The sequence below is a fragment of the Ursus americanus genome, chromosome 2 (genome assembly GCF_024610735.1).
Source record: "Ursus americanus isolate L20-20 chromosome 2, mUrsAme1.1.p, whole genome shotgun sequence".
In the NCBI taxonomy this organism is placed as follows: domain Eukaryota; kingdom Metazoa; phylum Chordata; class Mammalia; order Carnivora; family Ursidae; genus Ursus; species Ursus americanus.
Window position 1 is genome coordinate 17274763 of NC_142128.1, and position 22269 is coordinate 17297031.

General features: G+C 47.2%; 1 protein-coding gene across 1 annotated transcript; it reads left to right on the forward strand.

Annotated features, from left to right (window-relative positions):
• Window positions 1–1263: 1263 nt before the first annotated feature.
• LOC123784591 (eukaryotic translation initiation factor 3 subunit C) lies at window positions 1264–21457 on the forward strand. Its single transcript, XM_045785915.2, has 21 exons — window positions 1264–1332; window positions 1464–1603; window positions 3461–3526; window positions 3629–3818; window positions 4211–4336; window positions 4534–4588; window positions 4711–4820; window positions 5226–5353; window positions 10945–11104; window positions 11474–11577; window positions 12037–12178; window positions 12380–12505; window positions 12641–12734; window positions 13552–13742; window positions 13945–14169; window positions 18006–18369; window positions 20433–20592; window positions 20688–20753; window positions 20843–20930; window positions 21024–21186; window positions 21284–21457. Exons 2-21 carry the CDS (start codon window positions 1503–1505, stop codon window positions 21364–21366), a joined length of 2742 nt encoding a protein of 913 aa, XP_045641871.1. The 5' UTR covers window positions 1264–1332; window positions 1464–1502; the 3' UTR covers window positions 21367–21457.
• Window positions 21458–22269: the final 812 nt, after the last annotated feature.

A 22269-nucleotide genomic window follows, 5' to 3' on the forward strand; every position in this document is an offset into this window, starting at 1 on the left:
CCAAGACATGTGGAGAGGCCCTGCCACATTCTAACCCCAATGTACCCCAGCGTTCCTGCCTCCAGGATTTTCACACTGTTTTCTCTACCCAAAGTGGCCTCCTTCTTTCCCTTCAGTCTGCTAATTCCTACTTCTCTTTCAGGGGACCACTGTGCCTTCAATGCTAAACACAGGTCCAGAAATGCAGCAAATACTGAATGAACTACCTTTAAAAATGGAAAACAGTCCCTGTGCTGTTAAAAGCCCCGCTGATGGTTTCTTCGACTCACCTGGATTTAAATCCACAGACCTATAAGGACCTGCGTGACCTAGTACGGTCTACTTCTATACTATTAATGCCTGCTCGCTTCACTGATAACACACAGGCATTCCTTTTAGTCCCAGAACCTGGCCGAGTTCATTTCTGCCTCAGGGCCTTTACACTTGCTGTTTCCCTTCCCTAGAGGAAGAGTTGGGAATGCTCTTTCCCTAGAAGACCATCTGCATGGCTCCCTTCTTTCTGTCATTTGGATCTCAACTCAAATGTCACCTCTTCAGAGGCTCTGCCCTTCCTATCTAAAATAATCTTCCTGTCTAACCTGTTACTTTAAAATCTTTATGGTGCTAATTACTATCAGAAATTATTTATTTACTTCTTTATTTATGCCACTCCAATAGAATATGAGTTCCTTGTGAAGTCAGGGACCATTTCTGTCTTATTCACTGGTGTAGTCAGTGCCTAGGACACTGCTGGTTCATAATAAATGCTTGGTAAATCAGTATTTGTGGAACAATGAGTGAATACTAGCTAATTACTTATTATATGTTTATTTTGTACATGGCACTGCCCTAAATGCTTCACATATACTAAGTCATTTAACTCTCACACAACCATTTTATAGTTGGGGAGAAAGAAGCACAGGGAGGTTAGGAAATTTGCCTAAATTCACACAAAGTGGCAGAGCCAGGATTTGTATCCAAGGTCTAATTTGAAGTTTGCTCTAAGCCTAGCTCCAAAACCTAGCAGCTCATCAGCGTTACGTGGGCGCTTTAAAAAAAAAAAAAAAAGGAAATTCCTGGCCCTGAAATTCTGATTCCGCACGTGGTGGGTGAGGTTGGGTATCTGCGAGTAACAAAACGTTGACAGTCGGCTTTGAGACTCTCCAGGCTCCGCTCTGCCCGCCAAGGTTACATCAGGCCTGTCCCCGCCCCTGCGTGGCGCGAAGACCACTGGGAGTTGTAGTCGCCGGTATAGTTCGTCATTGCCTCCCGGAAGTGACGAATAGGTCCCGTCTTCCCTCTTTTCGCGTTTCCGGCGTTCAGGCTACACGGTGTGACTCGCGAGCTCAGACGGTGTGTATTTCTTGGGCCTTGTCTTTTGAGGAGGGGACGCAGATCGGGGTGCTTACGGGGATGGTGAGAGGTGGGGGTCGGGAGGTGGGGACCCTGACCCCTCCTTGTCTGTGACTCCGGCTTTCCCGCAGGTCCGGCCGCGCCCGCCGTAGCCCCTCAGTGCCGTCGCCATGTCGCGGTTTTTCACCACCGGTTCGGACAGCGAGTCCGAGTCGTCTCTGTCGGGGGAGGAACTCGTCACCAAACCCGTCGGGGGTAACTACGGCAAACAGTGAGTGGGGGGCCTGCGCCGTAGTGACCACTTGGGGAGTGCGTAGTTCGGCAGGCTCCGGAAGGCTGCGTATGTGGGAGGGAATGGAGGTGGGGGCGACGACGAGGTGCGCAAGGACGCGGCGAGAGCGGGTTCTGGGGATGTCGAGAGTTTAAGGGACCAAAGCATTGTTGAAGGGACAGCCCTTCACGCCTCAGGGCGCCGTGAATGTGGGAGTCTACCCGCCGGGTACAAGGTGATAGAGTCAGAAGAGATTGCCCACTGGCTGGGTCTGTTGCATCAGCTTTTTAATTGGCCTGCATGTCCGTGGCCTCTCTACCACCGCTCCTCCGCTCGGCATCAGACTCCGAAAGTCCTAGTTACTTGAGAGCTGCTCGATGTGGCTCTGAAAGCCCAGCCACCTGGTACTGCGGGCTGGCTCACCATCATCTGTTATTTTCCTCTCTTTGATATTCACTTAAATACCCTTCTCCTGGGGTGCCTGGGTAACTCAGTTAGTTAGGCGTCTGCCTTAGGCTCAGGTCGTGAGTCCATGGTCCTGGGATCGAGCTCCACAGAGCTCCACATCGGGCTCCCTGCTCATCGGGGTATCTGCTAATCCCTCTACCTCCCCTGCTTGTGCCTGCTTGGGCTCTGTCAAATAAATAGATAAAATTTATTTATTTATCTATTTTTAAAGATTTTATTTATTTATTTGACAGAGAGAGAGAGAGAGAGGGAACACAAGCAGGGGGAGTAGGAGAGGAAGAAGCAGGCTCCCAGCGGGAGAGCCTGATGCGGGGCTCAATCCCATAACGCGAGATCACGCCCCGAGCGGAAGGCAGACGCTTAACGACTGAGCCACCCAGGCGCCCCTAAAATAATTAAAAAATAAGTAAATAAATACCCTTCCCCAGCTCTGTAAATTAAAAATTGTTTTCACTTTTTGAAGCAGTGGACTGTTTCTCGAACTTCCTTCATACATGCCACTTGCACCTTTTCTATATCCCTGTACCACTGTTTAATAATACATGTAAATATGCACATATGCCCATCGGAATATGATTTTATATTATTGCCACAATTGGAAAACCAATAGCACTTATTCTAAAATACAAAATAATTGGAAAATTAATAAAATGAAAAGAAAAGAGATATATTGCCATCTGAATGTTGTCTGTGGTCTAGTCTCTTAAAGAAAAGTGCCAGGAGGTGTTAAAGCCATTAGGACTTTTTCCTTGCCCTTGGCCTCTCCCACTCTTGCAAACATTGGTTTCTATGATCTAATTCAAGTACCACCTTCTTAAAGCCTTTTCCATTCATTCTAGCTGAAGTACCCTTTTTTCCTTGACTTCTTTCAGTACTTAGTTACTTGTGTTTTCATGTAATTAGTTTTCTGACCCAGTAAGTAAATACCTGTTTATTTTATTTATTTATTTTTTTTTAAAGATTTTATTTATTTATCTGACAGAGAAAGAGACAGCCAGCGAGAGAGGGAACACAAGCAGGGGGAGTGGGAGAGGAAGAAGCAGGCTCATAGCGGAGGAGCCTGATGTGGGGCTTGATCCCATAACGCCGGGATCACGGCCTGAGTTGAAGGCAGACGCTTAACCGCTGTGCCACCCAGGCGCCCCCCTGTGTTTATTTTTGAGTAGATGGAATGATCATCCTTGTATGTGCAACAGTGTTTAACAAAAGGGCATACGTGAAGTAGGTGTAAATGATTAAGTTGTGTATGATGAGGCTTTGAAAGGAAGCATCAAGTATGATGGCCTGAATAATTCCATTCTTTCTGCTCCATCTGAGAAGGGAAATAGAGATCACTTGAAAAGACCGGAGCAAGGAAGGGAAGTTAATGGTCTTTGTTTTTTCGAACAGGCCATTGTTGCTGAGTGAGGATGAAGAAGATACCAAGAGAGTTGTCCGAAGTGCTAAGGACAAGAGGTGAGGCCATGGAGAGGCCAGATGACGGGGAATCTCTGTAGCAGTCATGGGTTTTCTGGTGTTGGTGGGCATATCCAATGTGGTTTTGGGCTCCCAACCCAGGTTTGAGGAGCTGACCAACCTCATCCGGACCATCCGTAATGCCATGAAGATTCGGGATGTCACCAAGTGCCTGGAAGAGTTTGAGCTCCTGGGAAAAGCATATGGGAAGGCTAAGAGCATTGTGGACAAGGAAGGCGTCCCCCGGTTCTATATCCGCATCCTGGCTGATCTGGAGGACTATCTTAATGAGGTGTGATTCCTGTGGGTTCTGGAGGATCCAGAGGGGATTGCGGACCTGGGGCCTGCTCCTAACCCACCTTCAGGGATCCTGTCTCCTCTTGCTGTACATACAGTACTTCCTGGAACCTGAGAAAAAGGGGGGTGAAGCAAGGAGAGGGACCTTTTTTGGCCAAGAGTTTTAATCATATTTATTTTCATACTCTTATTTGTGATTTTTTTTTCTTGGTGGTGACACACAGAGAATCTTTAAAAAAAAAATAAGTTAACAAATACAGTTGGTAAGCAGTACAGGTGGTGTACAGATAGCAAAACTCATCATGGTTGTGGTGAAGCCTGGCGGTTAGGAAATACTGCTTAGTCTCACATCCCTGTTCTCCCTTTCTTCCCTCGGCTGTCCTTTAGCTATGGGAAGATAAGGAAGGGAAGAAGAAGATGAACAAGAACAACGCCAAGGCCCTGAGCACCCTGCGCCAGAAGATCCGAAAATACAACCGAGATTTCGAGGCCCACATTACAAATTACAAGCAGGTGGGGATGCTTGAGGCAGACTTTCTGAACTATGGGGACAGTGACGCCCTGAGCAAGACAGAAGAGCATTTGCAAATGGAAGGCATGCCTGGAGAAGGGATCAGCATGCATGTCTCTGGGGTGGAGACGGAGGTTGGGGAGGATGGGGTGGTGGTTGACAGGCATCATTAATTATTCTCGCATCTCACTTGGTTAAGAACCCTGAGCAGTCTGCAGACGAAGATGCTGAGAAGAATGAGGAGGATTCAGAAGGTGAGGGGGGGCCCTCACTGCGCAGGGTTACAAGTCCACAGTCGGGGGGTTCCCTTGGCATGCTTTCTTGGTTGCTCCTCCTCGCTCTTCACCACTCTCTTTTCTCTCTCCTTACCCCCCAGGCTCTTCAGATGAGGATGAGGATGAGGATGGAGTCAGTGCTGCAGCTTTCCTGAAGAAGAAATCAGAAGCTCCTTCTGGGGAGAGTCGCAAGTTCCTCAAAAAGATGGAGGTAAGAGCCAGGGCGAGACTATGAAGTGTGATTTAACTGCCATGGACTATTCTCAGGTTCCTGGGGAGAAGACGACTTTCAGAGCCCTAGGCTTGGGAGGGGCGGGGTTTAGTAGATTCTGGTTTGAGTAAAGCTTTCATCTTGGATCAGAGCACGGAGCTACCTGGAACCTGGAGCACTAGATTCGGGACCCAGGTCTGCCCCCTGGGGAGCTGTGTGTTCCTGGAGCAAGTCTGCACTTCTCTCTGGGTCTTGGTGGTCCAGTCCAGCGCTTCATATTGCTGATTCATGAATATTCACTCTTGTTCTGCTCCTGAAAACCCCTGGAACTTGGGTCAGTAGGGAGAGCAGGGAGACTAGTCAGTGTCCCCATTCTTTTCCTACTGATTCTTTTATTTCTCTAAGGATGATGATGAGGATTCGGAAGATTCAGAAGATGATGAAGACTGGGACACGGGTTCCACGTCTTCTGATTCTGACTCAGAGGAGGAAGAAGGGAAGCAGACAGTGCTGGCCTCGCGATTCCTTAAAAAGTAAGAAAAGTGGTGGTGCATTGGGCTGCAGCGGGAAGCATAGGAAGCCCACAGTCGTCTTGAAGGTGGTTGCTTCTTCCGTGAAGTGCTTTTACGTTGTCTGGGCCAGCGGAGGGGTCTTGGGCAAGTATGTTGGGTGGCTATGGTCACAAAGCTAGTGTGTCCTGAGGATGGGATTTGAAGGCCCCTGAGTCGAACGTTTAACCGTGAGATGACTCCCTGCATGTGGGGTGTATGTGTCTTTCTGGCACCAGCTAGCTTTGCAGTGTCGGACGGTTTGCTTTCCTTCCCCAGTCTTCCATTTTCGCATCTGTAGAATGGGTTACCTGCCCCTGGCTTTGAGGAGAGCTGAGAGTGATTTGTCGGGCAGCAGTTCAGCGCAGGACCAGCCGGCAGTGTGGCTACTCTTGTCACTCTCCCTGGGAACTGTGTCTTATGTTAGCATGTAGACTGCAGCAAGCCTTCGTGAGCTTTCCCAGGACAGTCTGGGACCGGGGGAGGAATCTGATTTGGACTCCGGTTCCGCCCCTTAGTCCTTTAGTAGCCATCAGCTTTGCTAAGTTACGTAACCCTCATCATAGGCTTCCAAGTCTTCCTCTGAAATCAAGGTGATGCCTGCCCCTGTGTGGCCCAGAAGGGTTCCATATCACGCCCTTAGATAAAAGTTCTGCTGCTTACGGAAATGGTTGCTGTGGTTGGGGGTTCCTCCCCTGCTTTGAAAAGTTGGGGTTGTGTTGCTTCAGGAAGTAGTGAGTTCCCTGGCACTGCAGAGGACTAGACACAGCCGTTTTGTTGAGAAGCCTTTTTTACTCTGCTGCACTTGACTGGTCAAGCCCAGGAAGCATGTGTATCTGATGTGTGTTTGTTTATAACGCTTCTAACACCATACGTGTGGGTTTGGTTTTTTTTCCTCACACATTCTGGTTCTCAGCTCTCTGGACACCAACAGGGTGTTCAACATGCAGTTCAGTTCTGAAACAACCCAGAGTGATTGCAGACCCCACAGGTTAAGGGGTCCTACAAGACTGCCCCTACGTCAGAAGCCAGTGGCAAGTCCCAAGGTTGGCTCCTGTACTTCTGACCAACCAGCTATGAATTCAGAGTTTCCACAACCCCCTCAGTTTCGATAATTGGCTAGAACAACCCACAGAACTTGGGAAAGCACTTTACTTGGAATTACCCATTTATTTTAAAGGGCTTTAAAAGGGTATAACTCAGGAGCAGCCAGGTAGAAGAGATGCACAGGGTGGGGTGTGGGAGAACAGGCCCAGAGCTTCCATTCCCTTGCTGGGCACACCACACTCCCAGCACCGCAGTCCGTTTACCAACCAGGAACTTTCCAAACTTCATCATTTAGGGATGTTTGTGGAGTTTATGACATACGCATGATTTGAGTAAGTCATTGTTCATTGACGATTAGCTCAATCTCCAGCCCTTGTTCCCCTCCTAGTGGTCGCGGAGAGATTGAAAGTTCCAGACCTCTATAATCATGCCATGGTCTTTCTGGCAACCAGCCCCCTCCCTTTCCCTGGGCAACCACTGAGTTGCTTTCTATCTCTAGATAAGTTTGCCTTTTCTAGAATTTCATGCAAATGGAATCACACAGTAGGTTACTTGATTGGGAGGGATTTGGCTTTTTTCACTCAGAGTAATTAAGGTGAATCTATCTTCTATTTTCTTTCTCACTCTTTTCTACTTTCTAAGCCATTTCTAGATAGTATTCTTTTTCCCCCTGTTGCTCAATTTGTTTCCCTCTAATGGTTTGACAGTTACGTGCTGTCCTTTTAGAGATTACCCTTGATTTATATTTTTAGCCTGTGAAATTTTATTTTGTATACCTAATCAAAAAAAAAAAAATCTAAAATTAGGTTGATTTAAAATTCCAGTTGACCGAAGTTGGGTTAAACCATGGGATCCTCAGAAGTCTTTGACGTTGAGTTTGATTTTATGTCAACAAATAATTCAGAAACACTATTTTACTTGTGTCACGAGACCAGTTTTTAAGGTTGATTTCCAACCAAGGCGAAAGCAAGATTTATGTAAGAGGAAAAAGAACAAGGAGAGAGAAACCACAGATGGTTTGGGAACAGTGAATTTTGATCACACGTGTTTTTCTCATTAGCTATCTAAGCCAACCAGGGTTAGTGTTAGTAGTTAATGGGTTTTCTAGAAGTGTGACCGTCTGTTTCCATGGTGTCTGCCAGGATCCTTTTTCAGCATCTCCATATTAAATCAGTCTATACCCTTTTCTTCATCAGATTTTCTCAGCTTTGATATTTTGGTTAAAACAAGCACAGAAAGGAATGGGTTTAATCTCAGGAGCTTCCATCTCTTTTTGGTGTGCAGTAAGGCTGTCCAGCAACATTAAGGCACCTGGACATCAGGTAGTGGGTTGGGCAGAAAATAGGAGGCCAATCACAGGTATTATAAGAAACATTAGAGTCTGTATTCTATTTAATTTTTTAATCAGGATAAGCCTATCTATGGGAATGCCTTAAAGAATCAGTTTAGTGAACTTTTAAACCAAGTGGATTTTTTTTCTCTTTTTTTCAAGTGGCTTTTTTCTTTAGTGCCCAAGCCTGGGGGAGGGGGGCAAAGGCAGAGGGAGAAGCGGACTCCTGCTGAGCAGGGAGCCCGATGCGGAGCTCGATCGCAGGACTCCAGGATCATGACCTGAGCCAAAGGCAGCCACTTAACCGAATGAGCCACACAGAGAGCCCCTCGAGTAGCTTTGTGCTTAATTGACATATTTTCCCAAAGTATCCAAGTGCAGTAAGATATTATTCATTGTACATCTTTATTATAGTCTTGGCTGACTTTTACAGTTTTTATTTAGGGTTAATTAATTCTTAGCTAAGGAAGTTATTAATGTGAGTTTGGGGCTAAAATGTTGATTTAACTTGCTATGTGGACATCAGAGGTAAATTACAGATCACACATTAATGTTTTCGAATTTGTAATTGGGGTAGGAATTCTTAAGTACAAACCGATGAACTCTAGTGTCTTGAATCCCTTCCGATAAATTACCACGTTAGACTCTTAATCAAATGTGGGTGTTCTGAGGGTGAAATCCGAAGCCGGCACCTGTCCGTGGAGGGCAAGGAGAGACCAAAGAAGAGGCAGATGTCTCCAGGTGGGCAGGCAGCAGGTTTCATAAGCAAGGGGACTGACAGGCGAGACCTGTCTTGGAAGGCCTTGTAGTACATCTCTGCACCCACCCACCAGAATCAGACAAGTTTATGTAGAGCTCTTAACGGAGTAGTGTCACATTCACAGTCCAGATGGTCTTAACGCGTTACTCACGAGGCTGCATTCTTGAAATGACCCCCAGAGTGGGAATGGTGGGCAGAACGTTCATGGCAAGGATGGGGAGAGGGTAAGGGGTCTCCTGTTGCCCATGGCCAGCTCAAGGGTCAGCCAGCAGTTATGTCCTCTCGATGCCCTTCAACAATGAACAATGATGATTTTTTTTTTTAAGATTTTATTTATTTATTTGACAGAGATAGAGACAGCCAGCGAGAGAGGGAACACAAGCAGGGGGAGTGGGAGAGGAAGAAGCAGGCTCATAGCGGAGGAGCCTGATGTGGGGCTCGGTCCCATAACACCGGGATCACGCCCTGAGCCAAAGGCAGACGCCTAACCGCTGTGCCACCCAGGTGCCCCGATTTTTTTTTGAAACTTAGATAATTAACTGTTGATAAGGTCAGCAGTGGAGAAAAAAAGCAAAAAAAAAAAAAAAACTTGGCGTAAAAGAGAAGGAAAACACATAATAAAACGTAATTCTTTTGTCTTGATTGTGAACCTTGAGTTGAAGGTGTATTGGAGGAAGTTACCTACCTCTGGTACCATGATTGGCCTGTGGAATTTCACAGAGATACTGCCTACTTCTAAGAGTTACTGGCTTCTGAAGGCCTTTGTGTGTGTGTGTGTGTGTGTGTGTGTGAACGAACCTCAGGATGAATCTGGTGGGACTGGATGTCCAGATTGTTAGGATCCTAAGCAAGCGTGTGTAGGGGCTCTGGATCAGTAGTTGTTCTTAAGAGGGCATGGAATCCTTTTCAGCGTAGCTTTAGGGCTTACTTCTGTTGGTGTCTCTTAGTATCTTTTGTCTCTTGTCTCTTCTATTTAATAGAAGTGTATTTAGTGATGTCCCTTTGGGAAAGTAGCTTACATCAGTTCGATGTATAACTGAGAGCATAAGCATTAGTTTTCTAATTTTCAACAAGATGTGAATATGCCAAGGTGTAGTCTGTCCTAGGGGAGAGGTCAAGCCAAGTTTTAGTCTTCCAATTAGAATTTCATAGCGTGAGAGTGGCACCTGGCTGGCTCAGTTGGAGCATGCAACTCTTGATCTCGGGGTTGTGAGTTCAAGCCCCATGTTGGGTGTAGAGATGACTTAAAAATGAAATCTTAAAGAAAAAAAAAAAGGAATTTCATAGAGTGAGAGTTCATTGTTCATTGTGTTTTTGAAGTGTGAATCCCCATAAACTTAGGACTAGTAGTAAAATTTTAGGCCTGGAAAGATTAAGTTCTTTTGAAATTTAAGCAGCATTGATTTAAAAATAGCATTGGTTTTTGATCTTCTCAGAGCTTTAGGGATATGACTAAGAGGTTTCAGTTTAGTGAACATACTTCGTGCGGCTGCAAAGGATTTTACCTGTAAAGTGAGCTTTTGTCGTTAAAGAGAGTGTTACCATAGTACAGGGAGAAAACCTGCAAGCTGTTGCGTTCTGGATACATCCTTTGGCAAGTGAAAAAGTGATCCAGCTGGCAAACTTATAAACTATTACTAAAACATAGACCTTTTAAGCACTTAAAATGAAATTTATTGGTAGATGTTTAGATGGCAGTTGTTGAGAATTATAATTTGAATATCTGTTGAGTCTGTCTGGAAAGATTTGTTCATCACTATCTATGTAAAGTTTGAGATAATTTGTCTCTGTTGTTGGGTTTATATTTCATTATATAGTATTAAAGTCTGGAGATGGTTTCAGACACCAAGTGGCCTGAGACTGCTTTGGGGTAGCCAGTGATGTTTTTCGCTTTTGTGGGGGAATTTTGTTGTCTTGAACAATTGTTTTTTAAATTTAGAATTTAGTTTAATTCTCATAAGCAGGAAGCAGTCAGTCTGGGAACAGCAAATTTTTTTACACTAACTTCAAACTGATAAGTTGGTGGCTGGTGAAAAGATTAGATAGAGCAACTGGTAATAAGGAACAACTGTGTCTCCATGGATATAGTTCCTCTGGAAAACCTGAGAGGTTAGCTGTGGGGCAACATGGCAGGCTGTTTCTGTGTCTACAGTGGCCAGGTTGGCCCCTCTACCTTATTAGACCAGGCCACACTGTTCCCTTCATAAGATTTTCTTAGTGGGTGTGGTATGGTGACAGGCCTTGGTTAGTAGTCTGGCAGATTCACGTGCTTTATAGTCCTTGCTTTGGTTATGGTTATGGTTAACTTTAGTTCACTCTCATAGAATATAACTTGAACCCAGGCTTGATGGAGAAAAAGAGAAAGAAAGTTCATGGGAAGAAGAAGCCGCAGAGGTGGAGTGGGACTGGTTTTTCATCTTCTCCCATGTCTCCTGGCAGGGCCCCCACCACAGAGGAGGACAAGAAGGCGGCTGAGAAGAAACGGGAGGACAAAGCCAAGAAGAAGCACGATAGGAAATCTAAGCGCCTGGATGAGGAGGAGGAAGACAATGAAGGCGGGGAGTGGGAAAGGGTCCGGGGTGGAGTGCCCCTCGTTAAGGTGAGGGCTTTAGTGTTTTGTGGTTTTCTGTTTTTTGGGTTTTTTTTAAGACTTATTTATTTGAGAGAGCATGCGCATGTGCTTGAATGGGGAAAAGGGCACAGGGAGAGAATCTTCAAGCAGACTCCTTGCTGAATGCGGAGCCCAGTGTGGGGCTTGATTCCATGACCCATGAGATCGTGACCTGAGCCAAAACCAAGAGTCAGACACTTAACTGACTGAGCCACCCAGGTGCCCTGGGCTTTAGTATTAAAATGAATTGGAAAACTGTTTGGGAGAGCACACAGGTGCCCCCCGGTTGGTTTGGGAGGAAAGTTAGGGCAAGAATAGGTTTATCAGCTTGCACATGATAGGACATGTGTTGCCCAGGAGAAGCCAAAAATGTTTGCCAAGGGAACCGAGATCACCCACGCTGTTGTCATCAAGAAATTGAATGAGATCCTACAGGCACGAGGCAAGAAGGGAACGGACCGGTAAGATTCATGGGCCTGGACTGTGAGATTACAGGGTGAATGTTCTTTTTCTCTAAAACATGGTTGGAGGTTGGTGGGGCAGTAGCGCTGTTCGGGAAGATCTGTGTGTGGCTACAGTTGAAGGAATGGTATGCTTGGAACCTACCAGTCCATTTTCTGTCCTTTACTCTTCCTCTGATCTTAAACCAGTCACTTAAACTTGGGGATTATTTTCCAATCTGCAGAACGGGAATCTTCACTTTCTTTAATTATTTGGTAACCGAAGAGGAGGGCACACTGTTAGCATTATTGCTGTTTCTGTTTGGAATTTATAAAGGAGAAGCAAGTATGCAGGTGGTGAAGGTAGGGGGGTAGTGGGAATGACGCTGCCTTGCTTTGTCTGAAGAGGACACGCTGTGTGACAGGATGAGGTTTTTTGATTTGTCTCTGATGCCTCACCCCCTTTCTCCTCCCTTCCAGGGCAGCCCAGATTGAACTGCTGCAGTTGCTGGTTCAGATTGCGTCTGAAAACAACCTGGGGGAGGGTGTTATAGTCAAGATCAAGTTCAATATCATCGCCTCTCTCTATGACTACAACCCGAACCTGGCCACATACATGAAGGTGAGGGCGATGAAGAGGAGCACCCAGAGCCGAGCTAGCTGTTTGGGGGGGTGGGGTGTTGCCTAGTGTCTTAAAACTCAGAGACTGTGGAAGCAGTCTTGGTAGTTGAAGGCCCCATGGATTCCTGGTGAGAGGGCTCTTCAGAGGCCTCGTGCGTCTTCCACCTTCACGCCTCTTGACTGCCATCTGCTCTCTTGACAGCCTGAGATGTGGCAGAAGTGCCTGGACTGCATCAATGAGCTGATGGACATCCTGTTTGCAAACCCTAACATCTTTGTTGGAGAGAACATTCTGGAGGAGAGTGAGAACCTGCACAACGTTGACCAGGTACAGAGAGAAATTGGAGGCTCTTTGGAGGTGTGTGTTGTCTGCCTTGCGAAGGCTCAGTGGAGACAGAAGGGTCAAAGTCTGGCACTGAGATCTGGGCTAATTTATTTGCTCCTCCTTTGTCTTCTTGTCCAGCCACTGCGTGTCCGTGGCTGTATCCTAACCCTGGTGGAACGAATGGATGAAGAATTTACCAAAATAATGCAAAATACTGATCCTCACTCCCAAGGTAAGCTTGGGCAAGCATGGACATCAGTGAGAGGGAAGGTGCAAGGAGTAAAACTAAGGGTTATATACTAACAGAGTGTCCGGGGAAAACCAGGCCTTCCTTACCCAGAATTCACACGGAGGGCCTGGGAAGATGCTAGGCTCCACTCCCATAGCTTCTAATTCAATAAGTCGGAGGCAGGGGGATGTCCTCCATATTTTGTATTACTTGCCTGTTCCCAGGTGATGCTGCTGTCTGGGGACTGTACTTTGGGAATCGTTGGGGTCTGGTCTCAGTCCACTTTGTTTTTTGGCTTGGATCGGAGGCATTTGGGTTGGGGGAAGTGCAGGGCATTTACTTGGTGAAATGTGAATGCCCACATGTGCCCACTAAGTCGGGTGTAGTGACAAACGAGGCAGCCAGAGGCCTTTCACGCTCCCGGGGCTTACCTTTCAGTGCTAGAGAAAGACATTTCAACGGGTAAATAAAACGGGGCAATTGTAGGTAATGTGAAGTGTGCATTAGAAATTCAGATAGGGACCTGTGTTAGAGACGGGGTGGGGGTGGCCGCTGTAGATAATGGTTGAAAAAGGCATCTTAAGGTGGGGGCCGTTTGAGGTAAGATCCGAACGAGGAGGAGGAGTTAATCGGGAGGAAGTAGCAGACGAGCGCACCTGACAGGAGCAGGAAGTGAGTGGCCGGGGAGGCGATGGTGCTTTCAGGGCAGGGGGAGGAGACTGCGGACGGGCACAGAAAACACGCAGAGGTGGCGGGCCTGACGGGGGACAGGTGATGGGGAAGCCGGGTGCCCGGCTGAGCGGGGGGCTCTCCCCGCCAGAGTATGTGGAGCACCTGAAGGACGAGGCGCAGGTGTGCGCCATCATCGAGCGCGTGCAGCGCTACCTGGAGGAGAAGGGCACCACCGAGGAGATCTGCCGCGTGTACTTGAGGCGCATCCTGCACACCTACTACAAGTTTGATTACAAGGCCCACCAGCGGCAGCTCACCCCCCCCGAGGGCTCCTCAAAGGTGAGTCTTCGCGGCCACGTCACGGGGGGCGGGTGTCTGTCGGGACCTAAGGGCGAATCTGTCCCCTGGGAGTTCTCTGAGGCGGAGCAGGGAGGGTCCCTGGGAGGGACGGGAGTGAGGCTGGCCGGAGTCTCACCTTTGGTTGCTGAAGCCTGAGCCGTGGTCTCTGCCGGCTCTGCTAATAACATCCCGCCCCGCCCAGTCTGAGCAAGACCAGGCGGAGAACGAGGGCGAGGACTCGGCTGTGCTGATGGAGAGGCTGTGCAAGTACATCTACGCCAAGGACCGCACGGACCGCATCCGCACGTGCGCCATCCTGTGCCACATCTACCACCACGCCCTGCACTCCCGCTGGTACCAGGCCCGGGACCTCATGCTCATGAGCCACCTGCAAGACAACATTCAGCACGCGGACCCGCCGGTGCAGGTAGGGTGGGAAGGGGAGACCAGGCCGGGCTCCCGTCCTTGGTGCAGAATGGCTCAGCCGCCTTAGCTACGTATCTGGCTGGTGGAGAAATGAGCAGACACCTGGTCCTTCCCAGATGCCGACGTTCTCTGATCCTCCTGCCCTGCCCGTTTGCATGTTGTGGCCCGTTCTGACACCACTAGAGGCCTTTGGATTGGAGATTTGGGTTCAGCAAATGTTTATGGTCCCTACCGTGTGTCTAGTTGAGAGCACTAGGAGGTATTTTAAAAGGTGAGAGGAACCTTAACAAGTTGTTAAACGAAGGAAAGACGGGACCCAGATGCAGTGTGGTGTGTTAGGACAGGACAGTGGGACAGCTGTGTGTGTGGCAGTGCCATGGGGACATTGTCATATGGGAGCGTTGCAGCTGTGTCTAAGTGCAGGTCCTGTAAATGTGTTTAACACAATGAAGCAATCTTGACGTGTAGGACAGTGCACATTGTGAACCTGCGAACCTGAGGCGAAGCCATGCGATGGCGGTTTTTAATAGCATTCCCGTTTGTCCTTTCTTATTCCGGTGCCTGAATTTATCTCGAGTTCTTGATCTGTGTTCCTCTTGATGGACTCCTGGTCTGTTTACAGTGTGGGGCTATCATAAAGAAGCTGTAATGAACATTTATAAGCCTTTGTGTGGCTGTACATTTTCTCTTGGGTAAATAGTTAAGCGTAGAATTGCTGTATCAAAGTGTAGGTGTGTGTCCGTTTGCATAAGAGCCTAGAAGTAGTTACACCACTTTACACTCCTAGCGGAATGTGTGCATATTATACTTCTTGTTGATATTTGGCATTGTCGATCTTTTTAGTTTAAGGCACATTGGTTGTTGTTTAATGGTATCTCCGTATGGTGTTGGTTCATAGTTCCCTGATAACCCCTGAAATTGACCACTTTCTATTACTGGTTACCAGTCCTTTGTCGGATGAATGTTTTCCAAATATTTTCTTCCTGTCTCTGTTCTGCGTATTCATTTTTAACACCATGTCTTGTGGTATAGTCTAATTTAACAGTTTTTTCTTTTATGCTTATTATTTTTGGGGTCCTGTCTATAGAAATCTTCACAATTCACAATGATACTTTTGTTGTTGTTGTTGTTGTTAAAGATTTTATTTATTTATTTGACAGAGAGAGAGACAGCCAGCGAGAGAGGGAACACAAGCAGGGGGAGTAGGAGAGGAAGAAGCAGGCTTGCAGCGGAGGAGCCTGATGTGGGGCTCGATCCCAGAACGCTGGGATCACGCCCTGAGCCAAAGGCAGACGCTTAACGACTGAGCCACCCAGGCGCCCCACAAAGATACTTTCTTTTTAACTTTTTTTTTTTTTTTTTTTGAAAGTCCTTAAAGGTTTTGGCTTTCACATTTAGATCTATGGTATGAAGTCAGGGTCAAGGACATTCTTTCCCCATCATACTGTTTTGGTGCCTTTGTGGAAAACCACATGAAAAAAACCATATAGCCTCATAATTTTAAGTGTGTTTTTGTTCTGTTCTGTTTCATTCATTCATCTCTTTGTCTTTGTGCCAGTCCCACACTGTCTTGATTTCTGTGCCTGTAAGTAAGTCTTGAAGTCAGGTAGTATGAGTCCTCCCACTTTGTTCTTTTTTTTAAGAATTCTCACATAAATTTTAGAATTTTCTTGTCAGTTTCTACAAAAACGCCTGCTGGAATTCTATGGAATCTATAAATCAGTTTTGAGAGAATTGACATCTTAATAACAACATTGAACCTTTCAATCTTACACCTTATTCTTTAATTTTTCTCTGCAGTGTTCTGTAGTTTTCCTTGTAGAAGTGTCACACGTTTTTTTAAGAAATTATTCCTGAAGGGGCGCCTCTGTGGCTCAAGTCAGTTAAGCGCCTGACTTTTGATTTCGGCTCTGGTCATGATCTCAGGGTTGTGAGATTGAGCCCTGCACTGGCCTCTGCTCTGGGCATGAAGCCTGCTTAAGATTCTCTCTGTCCCTCTTGCATTGTCCCCCTCCCCCCACCCCCACTTTCTCTCCCTGTCTCTCTAAAAAAAAAAGAGAAGAAGAAAGTATTCCTGAATATCATGGGTTTCAAAGCTATTGTAAACGTAACTGTTTTTAATCTCATTTTCTAATTGTTAATAAACTACTAGTATATAAAAATACAATTCATTTTTGTATTTTGGCCTTGAATGGATGCATCTATTTTGCTAAATTCACTTGTTTGCTTTAACTTTTCTGCTGAAATAATCATGTCATCTGCATACAGTTTTATTGCTATACCAGCCTTTGACTTTCCTTTTTTCTTTCTTCTTTTTTTAATTTTTACAAGATTTTGTTTATCTGAGAGAACACAAGTGGGAGAGAGGGGCAAGAGAGGGAGAAGCAGGCTTTCTGCTCAGCCCGATGTGGGGCTCAATCTCAGGACCCCAGGATCTTGATCTGAGCCGAAGGCAGTTGCTTAACCAACTGAGCCACCCAGGCACCCTTCCTTTTTTCTTTCTTTCTTGCCGTATTGCAGTAACTCAAATCTCCACTACTTAGTGCTGCACAGACCTTGCCTCGTCCCCAGTCTTAGGGAAGCGGTCAACATGTTACCACTGAGTGTAACGTTAGCTGTAGTATTTTTGTAGATGCGCTTTCTCGGATTGACGAAGTTCTCTTCGGATCCTAGTTGACTGAGAATTTTTGTCCTAAAGAGATGTTGAATTTTGTTAAGAGCTTTTTCTGCATCTACTGAAATGATGCAGTTATTTCTCCTTTATCGTGTTCATATGGTGAGTAACCATGATTTTAGATTTTTGTATCAGCTTTGCATTCCAGAGATACAGCCTTTTTGATTATGATCTGTTATCTCTTTTATATATGGCTGGACTTTGTATGCTAATATTTTTTCAGGCTCTTTGCATCTGTGTTCAGGACTGGTACTGACCTGAATACTTTTATTGTCATCGATAAAGACTTTATCCGCCCTCCCCGCCCCCCAGAATCCATACTACCTAAAGTCTTCCCCTATCTTCATTAGTGGCAAGTCCATATTTTCAGTTGTCTAGGCCAGAAACCTCGGAGTCAAACTGGATGGTTTTTCTCTGACCTCCCTCGTCTGATTCCCCTGCCGCTTGTGTTTAGAGTCTGTACCTGACCACTTCCCACTTCCACTGCTGCCCTCTGGTCTCTGCTTCTGCCCTTGTTTCCCTTCAGCTATTGTAATGCAGCAGCCAGGGTTAACCGTGTTAAATCAGATTATATCACTTATTTTCTCAAAACCTTCACATGGTTTCCCATCTTAAAAGCATTAACATGGCCTGCGGGCCCGTGTGCTTGTCTGTCCAGTTTCTGCTCACATCTTTACAGTTCCAGCCATATCGCTCTCCTGGTTCCTTGAGGACACCAGCCATAGTTCTTCCACAAGGGCCTTTTTTATTGACCTTTCCTTTTTTCTAGAATACTCTTCTTCCAGATACCTGCAGGACATGGTCCCTTTCTTTCTGTCAGGTTTTTATTTAAACATTCCCTTCAAAATGAGGCCTTCCCTAGTTGTCCTATATAAAATTGTGAGTTCCTGCCGCCACCGCACAAGCTCCCTTCTTAACTCCCTCCTCTGTTTTATTTTTCTCCTTGGCATGGGTCCCCATCTGCATATTGGTTATTTTGTTCTCTGTCCCCTTATCCCTAGAACGTAAACTCCGTGGAAGGATGGGGACTTGACCGTTTGGTTCTCTGTCCCAGCCCATAGCCAAGTGCTCAGCACCTCGGAGGTGCTCGGCGTAGATTTGCCGACTGGATGAACAGCCTGCCTTGTGGTTGTCCCTTCTGAGTGCCTTGCCTTCGTTTGCAGATCCTGTACAACCGCACCATGGTGCAGCTGGGCATCTGTGCCTTCCGCCAGGGCCTGACCAAGGACGCTCACAATGCCCTGCTGGACATTCAGTCAAGCGGCCGGGCCAAGGAGCTTCTGGGCCAGGGGCTGCTGCTGCGCAGCCTGCAGGAGCGCAACCAGGAGCAGGAGAAGGTGGAGCGGCGCCGGCAGGTGCCCTTCCACCTGCATATCAACCTGGAGCTGCTGGAGTGTGTGTATCTGGTGTCCGCCATGCTCCTGGAGATCCCTTACATGGCTGCCCACGAGAGCGACGCCCGCCGACGCATGATCAGCAAGCAGTTCCATCACCAGCTGCGGGTGGGCGAGCGACAGCCCTTGCTGGGTGAGTGTGGGGCTCTGCAGTGCAGCTGGCTTTGCTCAGTCGTCCCTTGATGCCTTTTTTTAAGGTTTTATTTATTTGAGAGAGAGCACAAGCAGAGGGGGAAGGGGGACAGGGAGAGGGAGAAGCAGACCCCTCGCTGAGCAGAGAGCCCAAAGGGGGGGCTCCATCCCAGGACCCCGGGACCATGACTTGAGCCAAAGGCAGACGCTTAACCGACTGAGCCACCCAGGTGCCCTTCTTGATGCCTTTTTATTCAGAGGATTAAGACAAACTAAAGGAAATAACTTTCACACAAGATGATTCCATTTGATGCAGTGATGTTTCCACATAGAACCTAGAAACGTCCATTTACTCAGTAGTCTCTGTGGTCTCTTACCGTGGATACGTTGTCTTGGCTTACGTATTAAGCTCTTACTTACTGTCATTCTCCTCTTCAGTCTCTGTTTCTCAGCATCTCTTTCTACCAAATTTATGATGTTACACACCCCCAGGGCTTTTCACAGTTCTTTGCCTGTAGAAAAAGTCCAGCCTCCTTAGTCACTAAGTTAAACTCTCCATGACCCGACTCCAGTGATATTTTTTATTTAATGTAAACTTACATAGTACTTCTTTTGTGCCAGGTACTGTTTTAAGAAGTGTTTTATAGATAGTGATGCATTTAATTGTCATTAGTAATAACCCTGTGGTATGGGTACCATTATTATCTCCTTTTTTCCTGGTTAAGAAACTGAGGCTTAAGCGGTAAGTGACTTACGTAAGTTTAACACAGTCTTACTAACCTTTTTTCCTATTTTTCCCTTCATACACATTGTTTTTCTGCCAACCAAGTAGACCCTTGGCATTTGAGAATCTAACATTGGCTCCTTTGATCACTTGAAATCTGATCAATCAGTCCAGGATTGGGTGGTAGTGATTGCACTAGGAAAGGAATTTGAATCGTGCTTTGCCCGTGGGTTGGTGCCTGGAAGGACTTGGGGAGTGACCAAGCTTACGGTCTCCTCAGATCTGCCCTCCTCTGGTTGTGTGCGTGGTTGTGTTGCGTGCAGGTGGCCCTTTCACAGATTTTGTCTGCCTTATGTAGTGAAGCTTTGTCTTATTTTAATTGGCAAATTTACATTGGAATTCTGTATCTGCAGCATCGCTTCGGGCTCTCTGGCTCCCTGCAGTCCGCGCCTCTCTCTGACTGCCTGGGACCAAAAGGCAGTTTCTCGTTCAGCTCTGTGCTACTGTTGATTTTGCAGAGAAATGGTCTTTGAACCTCTAACTTTGCCTCTCTTAAAAGTGACAGAGTAAGAAGGGTAGTGTTCTCTTGCTTGTCCTTAGCCTTATTCATACGTTTCTCTTTGGGGCTGATCTGTTACACCTTTGAGCATGCTCCCTGTGCTAGGGTCTGCCGTGTTCATGTTTCTTTGCACCTGCCATCCGTTGCAGTCGTAGAGTTTTTGCACTTTTGTCGTCTACTCTGAACTCCAGTTACTCTTGTTTGCCATGTTTCTTTTCCTGGGTTGTCTTTAAAGAAAAATAAGCCGAAGCAGTGACACACACATAGGGTTAGATCATGAAGGTGGTATAAGAAGGAATGAAGCTTGGTAGATACAGTTCCAGTTAAGATATTAGAAATCTTTTTAGGTCAGGGCGCCTGGGTGGCTCAGTTGGTTAAGTGTCCCAACTCTTGATCTTAGCTCAGGTCTTGATCTCAGGGTCCTGAGTTCAACCCCCATGTTGGGCTCCACGCTGGGTGTGGAGCCTACTTAAAAAAAAGAAAAAAGGAAATCTAAGACTCTTTTCCTAGGAAAGTGTACATAAGGATAGACACAACAATTTGGCAGCATTGTCAAGGGGCTCACCAATCCCCTGAAGCATGCCATAGGCTGATTTAGTCTGAATAAATGTATTTTGATATTAAGTGATTTATACAATCACACGGCTATTTAATGGAGATCTGGGAGAGGCCCAGTCTGGTTGTTTGCTCTCCTGTCCCATGTTCCTCCTTGAGTGGTGCCTGAGGCAGGAGCCATGGTCCCAAGCTTCCCCTGGGCCCTGCCTCATTCCCAACCTTTCAGGTCCCCCTGAGTCAATGAGGGAACACGTGGTTGCTGCCTCCAAGGCTATGAAGATGGGCGACTGGAAGACCTGCCACAGTTTTATCATCAATGAAAAGATGAATGGCAAAGTGTGGGACCTTTTCCCCGAGGCTGACAAAGTCCGAACCATGCTGGTTAGGTGAGCAGAGAAGAGGGCCATGGTGGGTGGGGAAGAAAAGACTGGTTGGTCTCCTTCCCTGAAGATCTCCCGCCTTTTCTGCTTTCTTCCCACAGAAAGATTCAGGAAGAGTCACTGCGGACCTACCTCTTCACCTATAGCAGTGTCTATGACTCCATCAGGTAGGATGGGCCCTAGGATGGCAGAGGGGCCCCAGCTTTGTGGGCCAAGCTCCTAAGTGCTCCCTGCTCTCTGCCTTCTTTCTCCCCAGTATGGAGACTCTGTCTGACATGTTTGAACTGGACCTGCCCACCGTGCACTCCATCATCAGCAAGATGATCATTAACGAGGAGCTGATGGTAAGGGCCAGGGTGGAGAATGGGCAGGTGGAGTCATGGGGAGTTTGGAGTGGAGGTCTGGGTCATGGCCGTTCTCTGCCTCGCTCCCGTCAGGCCTCCCTGGACCAGCCGACGCAGACAGTGGTGATGCACCGCACCGAGCCCACCGCCCAGCAGAACCTGGCCCTGCAGCTGGCGGAGAAGCTGGGCAGCCTGGTGGAGAATAACGAGCGCGTGTTCGACCACAAGCAGGGCACCTACGGCGGCTACTTCCGAGGTCAGCGGTTCTGTCCCTCTGCTCTCCCAGGGTCCTGGCCCCCTTCCCGCCTCTTCACTGTCATTCACGTCCTCCTCCCCTCCCCTCTCCCCTGCAGACCAGAAGGACGGCTACCGCAAGAACGAGGGCTACATGCGCCGGGGCGGCTACCGCCAGCAGCAATCTCAGACAGCCTACTGATGGCCTCGCTTCTGTGCCTGCGGCCCAGACCATTCAGCCTCTCAGTCGTAGACCACACCCCGAGTTATTAAAGTTCTATTTAGAGTTGTTACCGTGCCCGCTTGTCTGCATGTCGCCACAGAGGTGGGTTGCACACATTCATTTGCTAATTCTGTTTCTGAGTTCCTGCCACATGACGGGCACAAGGCTCAGGATGCAGAGATGACTTGTACGTATCCCTGACGTTAGAGAGCCTGCTGCTCTTTGACATTTGACAGAATGGTAAGTTCTACCAGGGCTTTGGAAGGCAGTGGTTGTGTTGAATAGGATGTGACTCTGGAGCGTAAATATCAGGAAAGCGTAATGGAGGTGGTGGTGATGATTGGACCTTGAGGGGGGTTGGGTGGTGGTTCTCCAGGCAGGGGAAAGGGAGAGTTAGTGTGGACCTGTGGGAAGTATGGTCTTTGGGCCAGTGTGATCTGCAGTTAACCTGGATCTGATAAAGGCAGGCATCAGAATTAAGAGTCAGCACTGATGGGCGCCTGGGTGGCTCAGTCGGTTAGGCAGCTGCTTTTGGCTCAGGTCATGATCTCGGGGTCCTGGGATCAAGGTCCGTATTGGGCTCTTTGCTCGGTGGGGAGCCTGCTCCTCCCTCTCCCTCTGCCTGCCTTTCTCCCTGCTTGTTCTCTGCCTCTCTCTCTCAAATAAATAGAAAAAAATCTTAAAAAAAAAAAAAAAAGAGCCAGCACTGAGAAACATGCCAGCCCTGTGACATCTAAACATCTAAATATGTGATCATATTTGTAGTTTGTATTGTGTTTCCAGAAGTATTGATCCACAGGAAATTGGAGAATTTTTGTAAATGATCCACTGCATTTGAGAAGCGTGGATGTAGGCAGAGGAGAAAGAGCAAGTGCAAAGGAT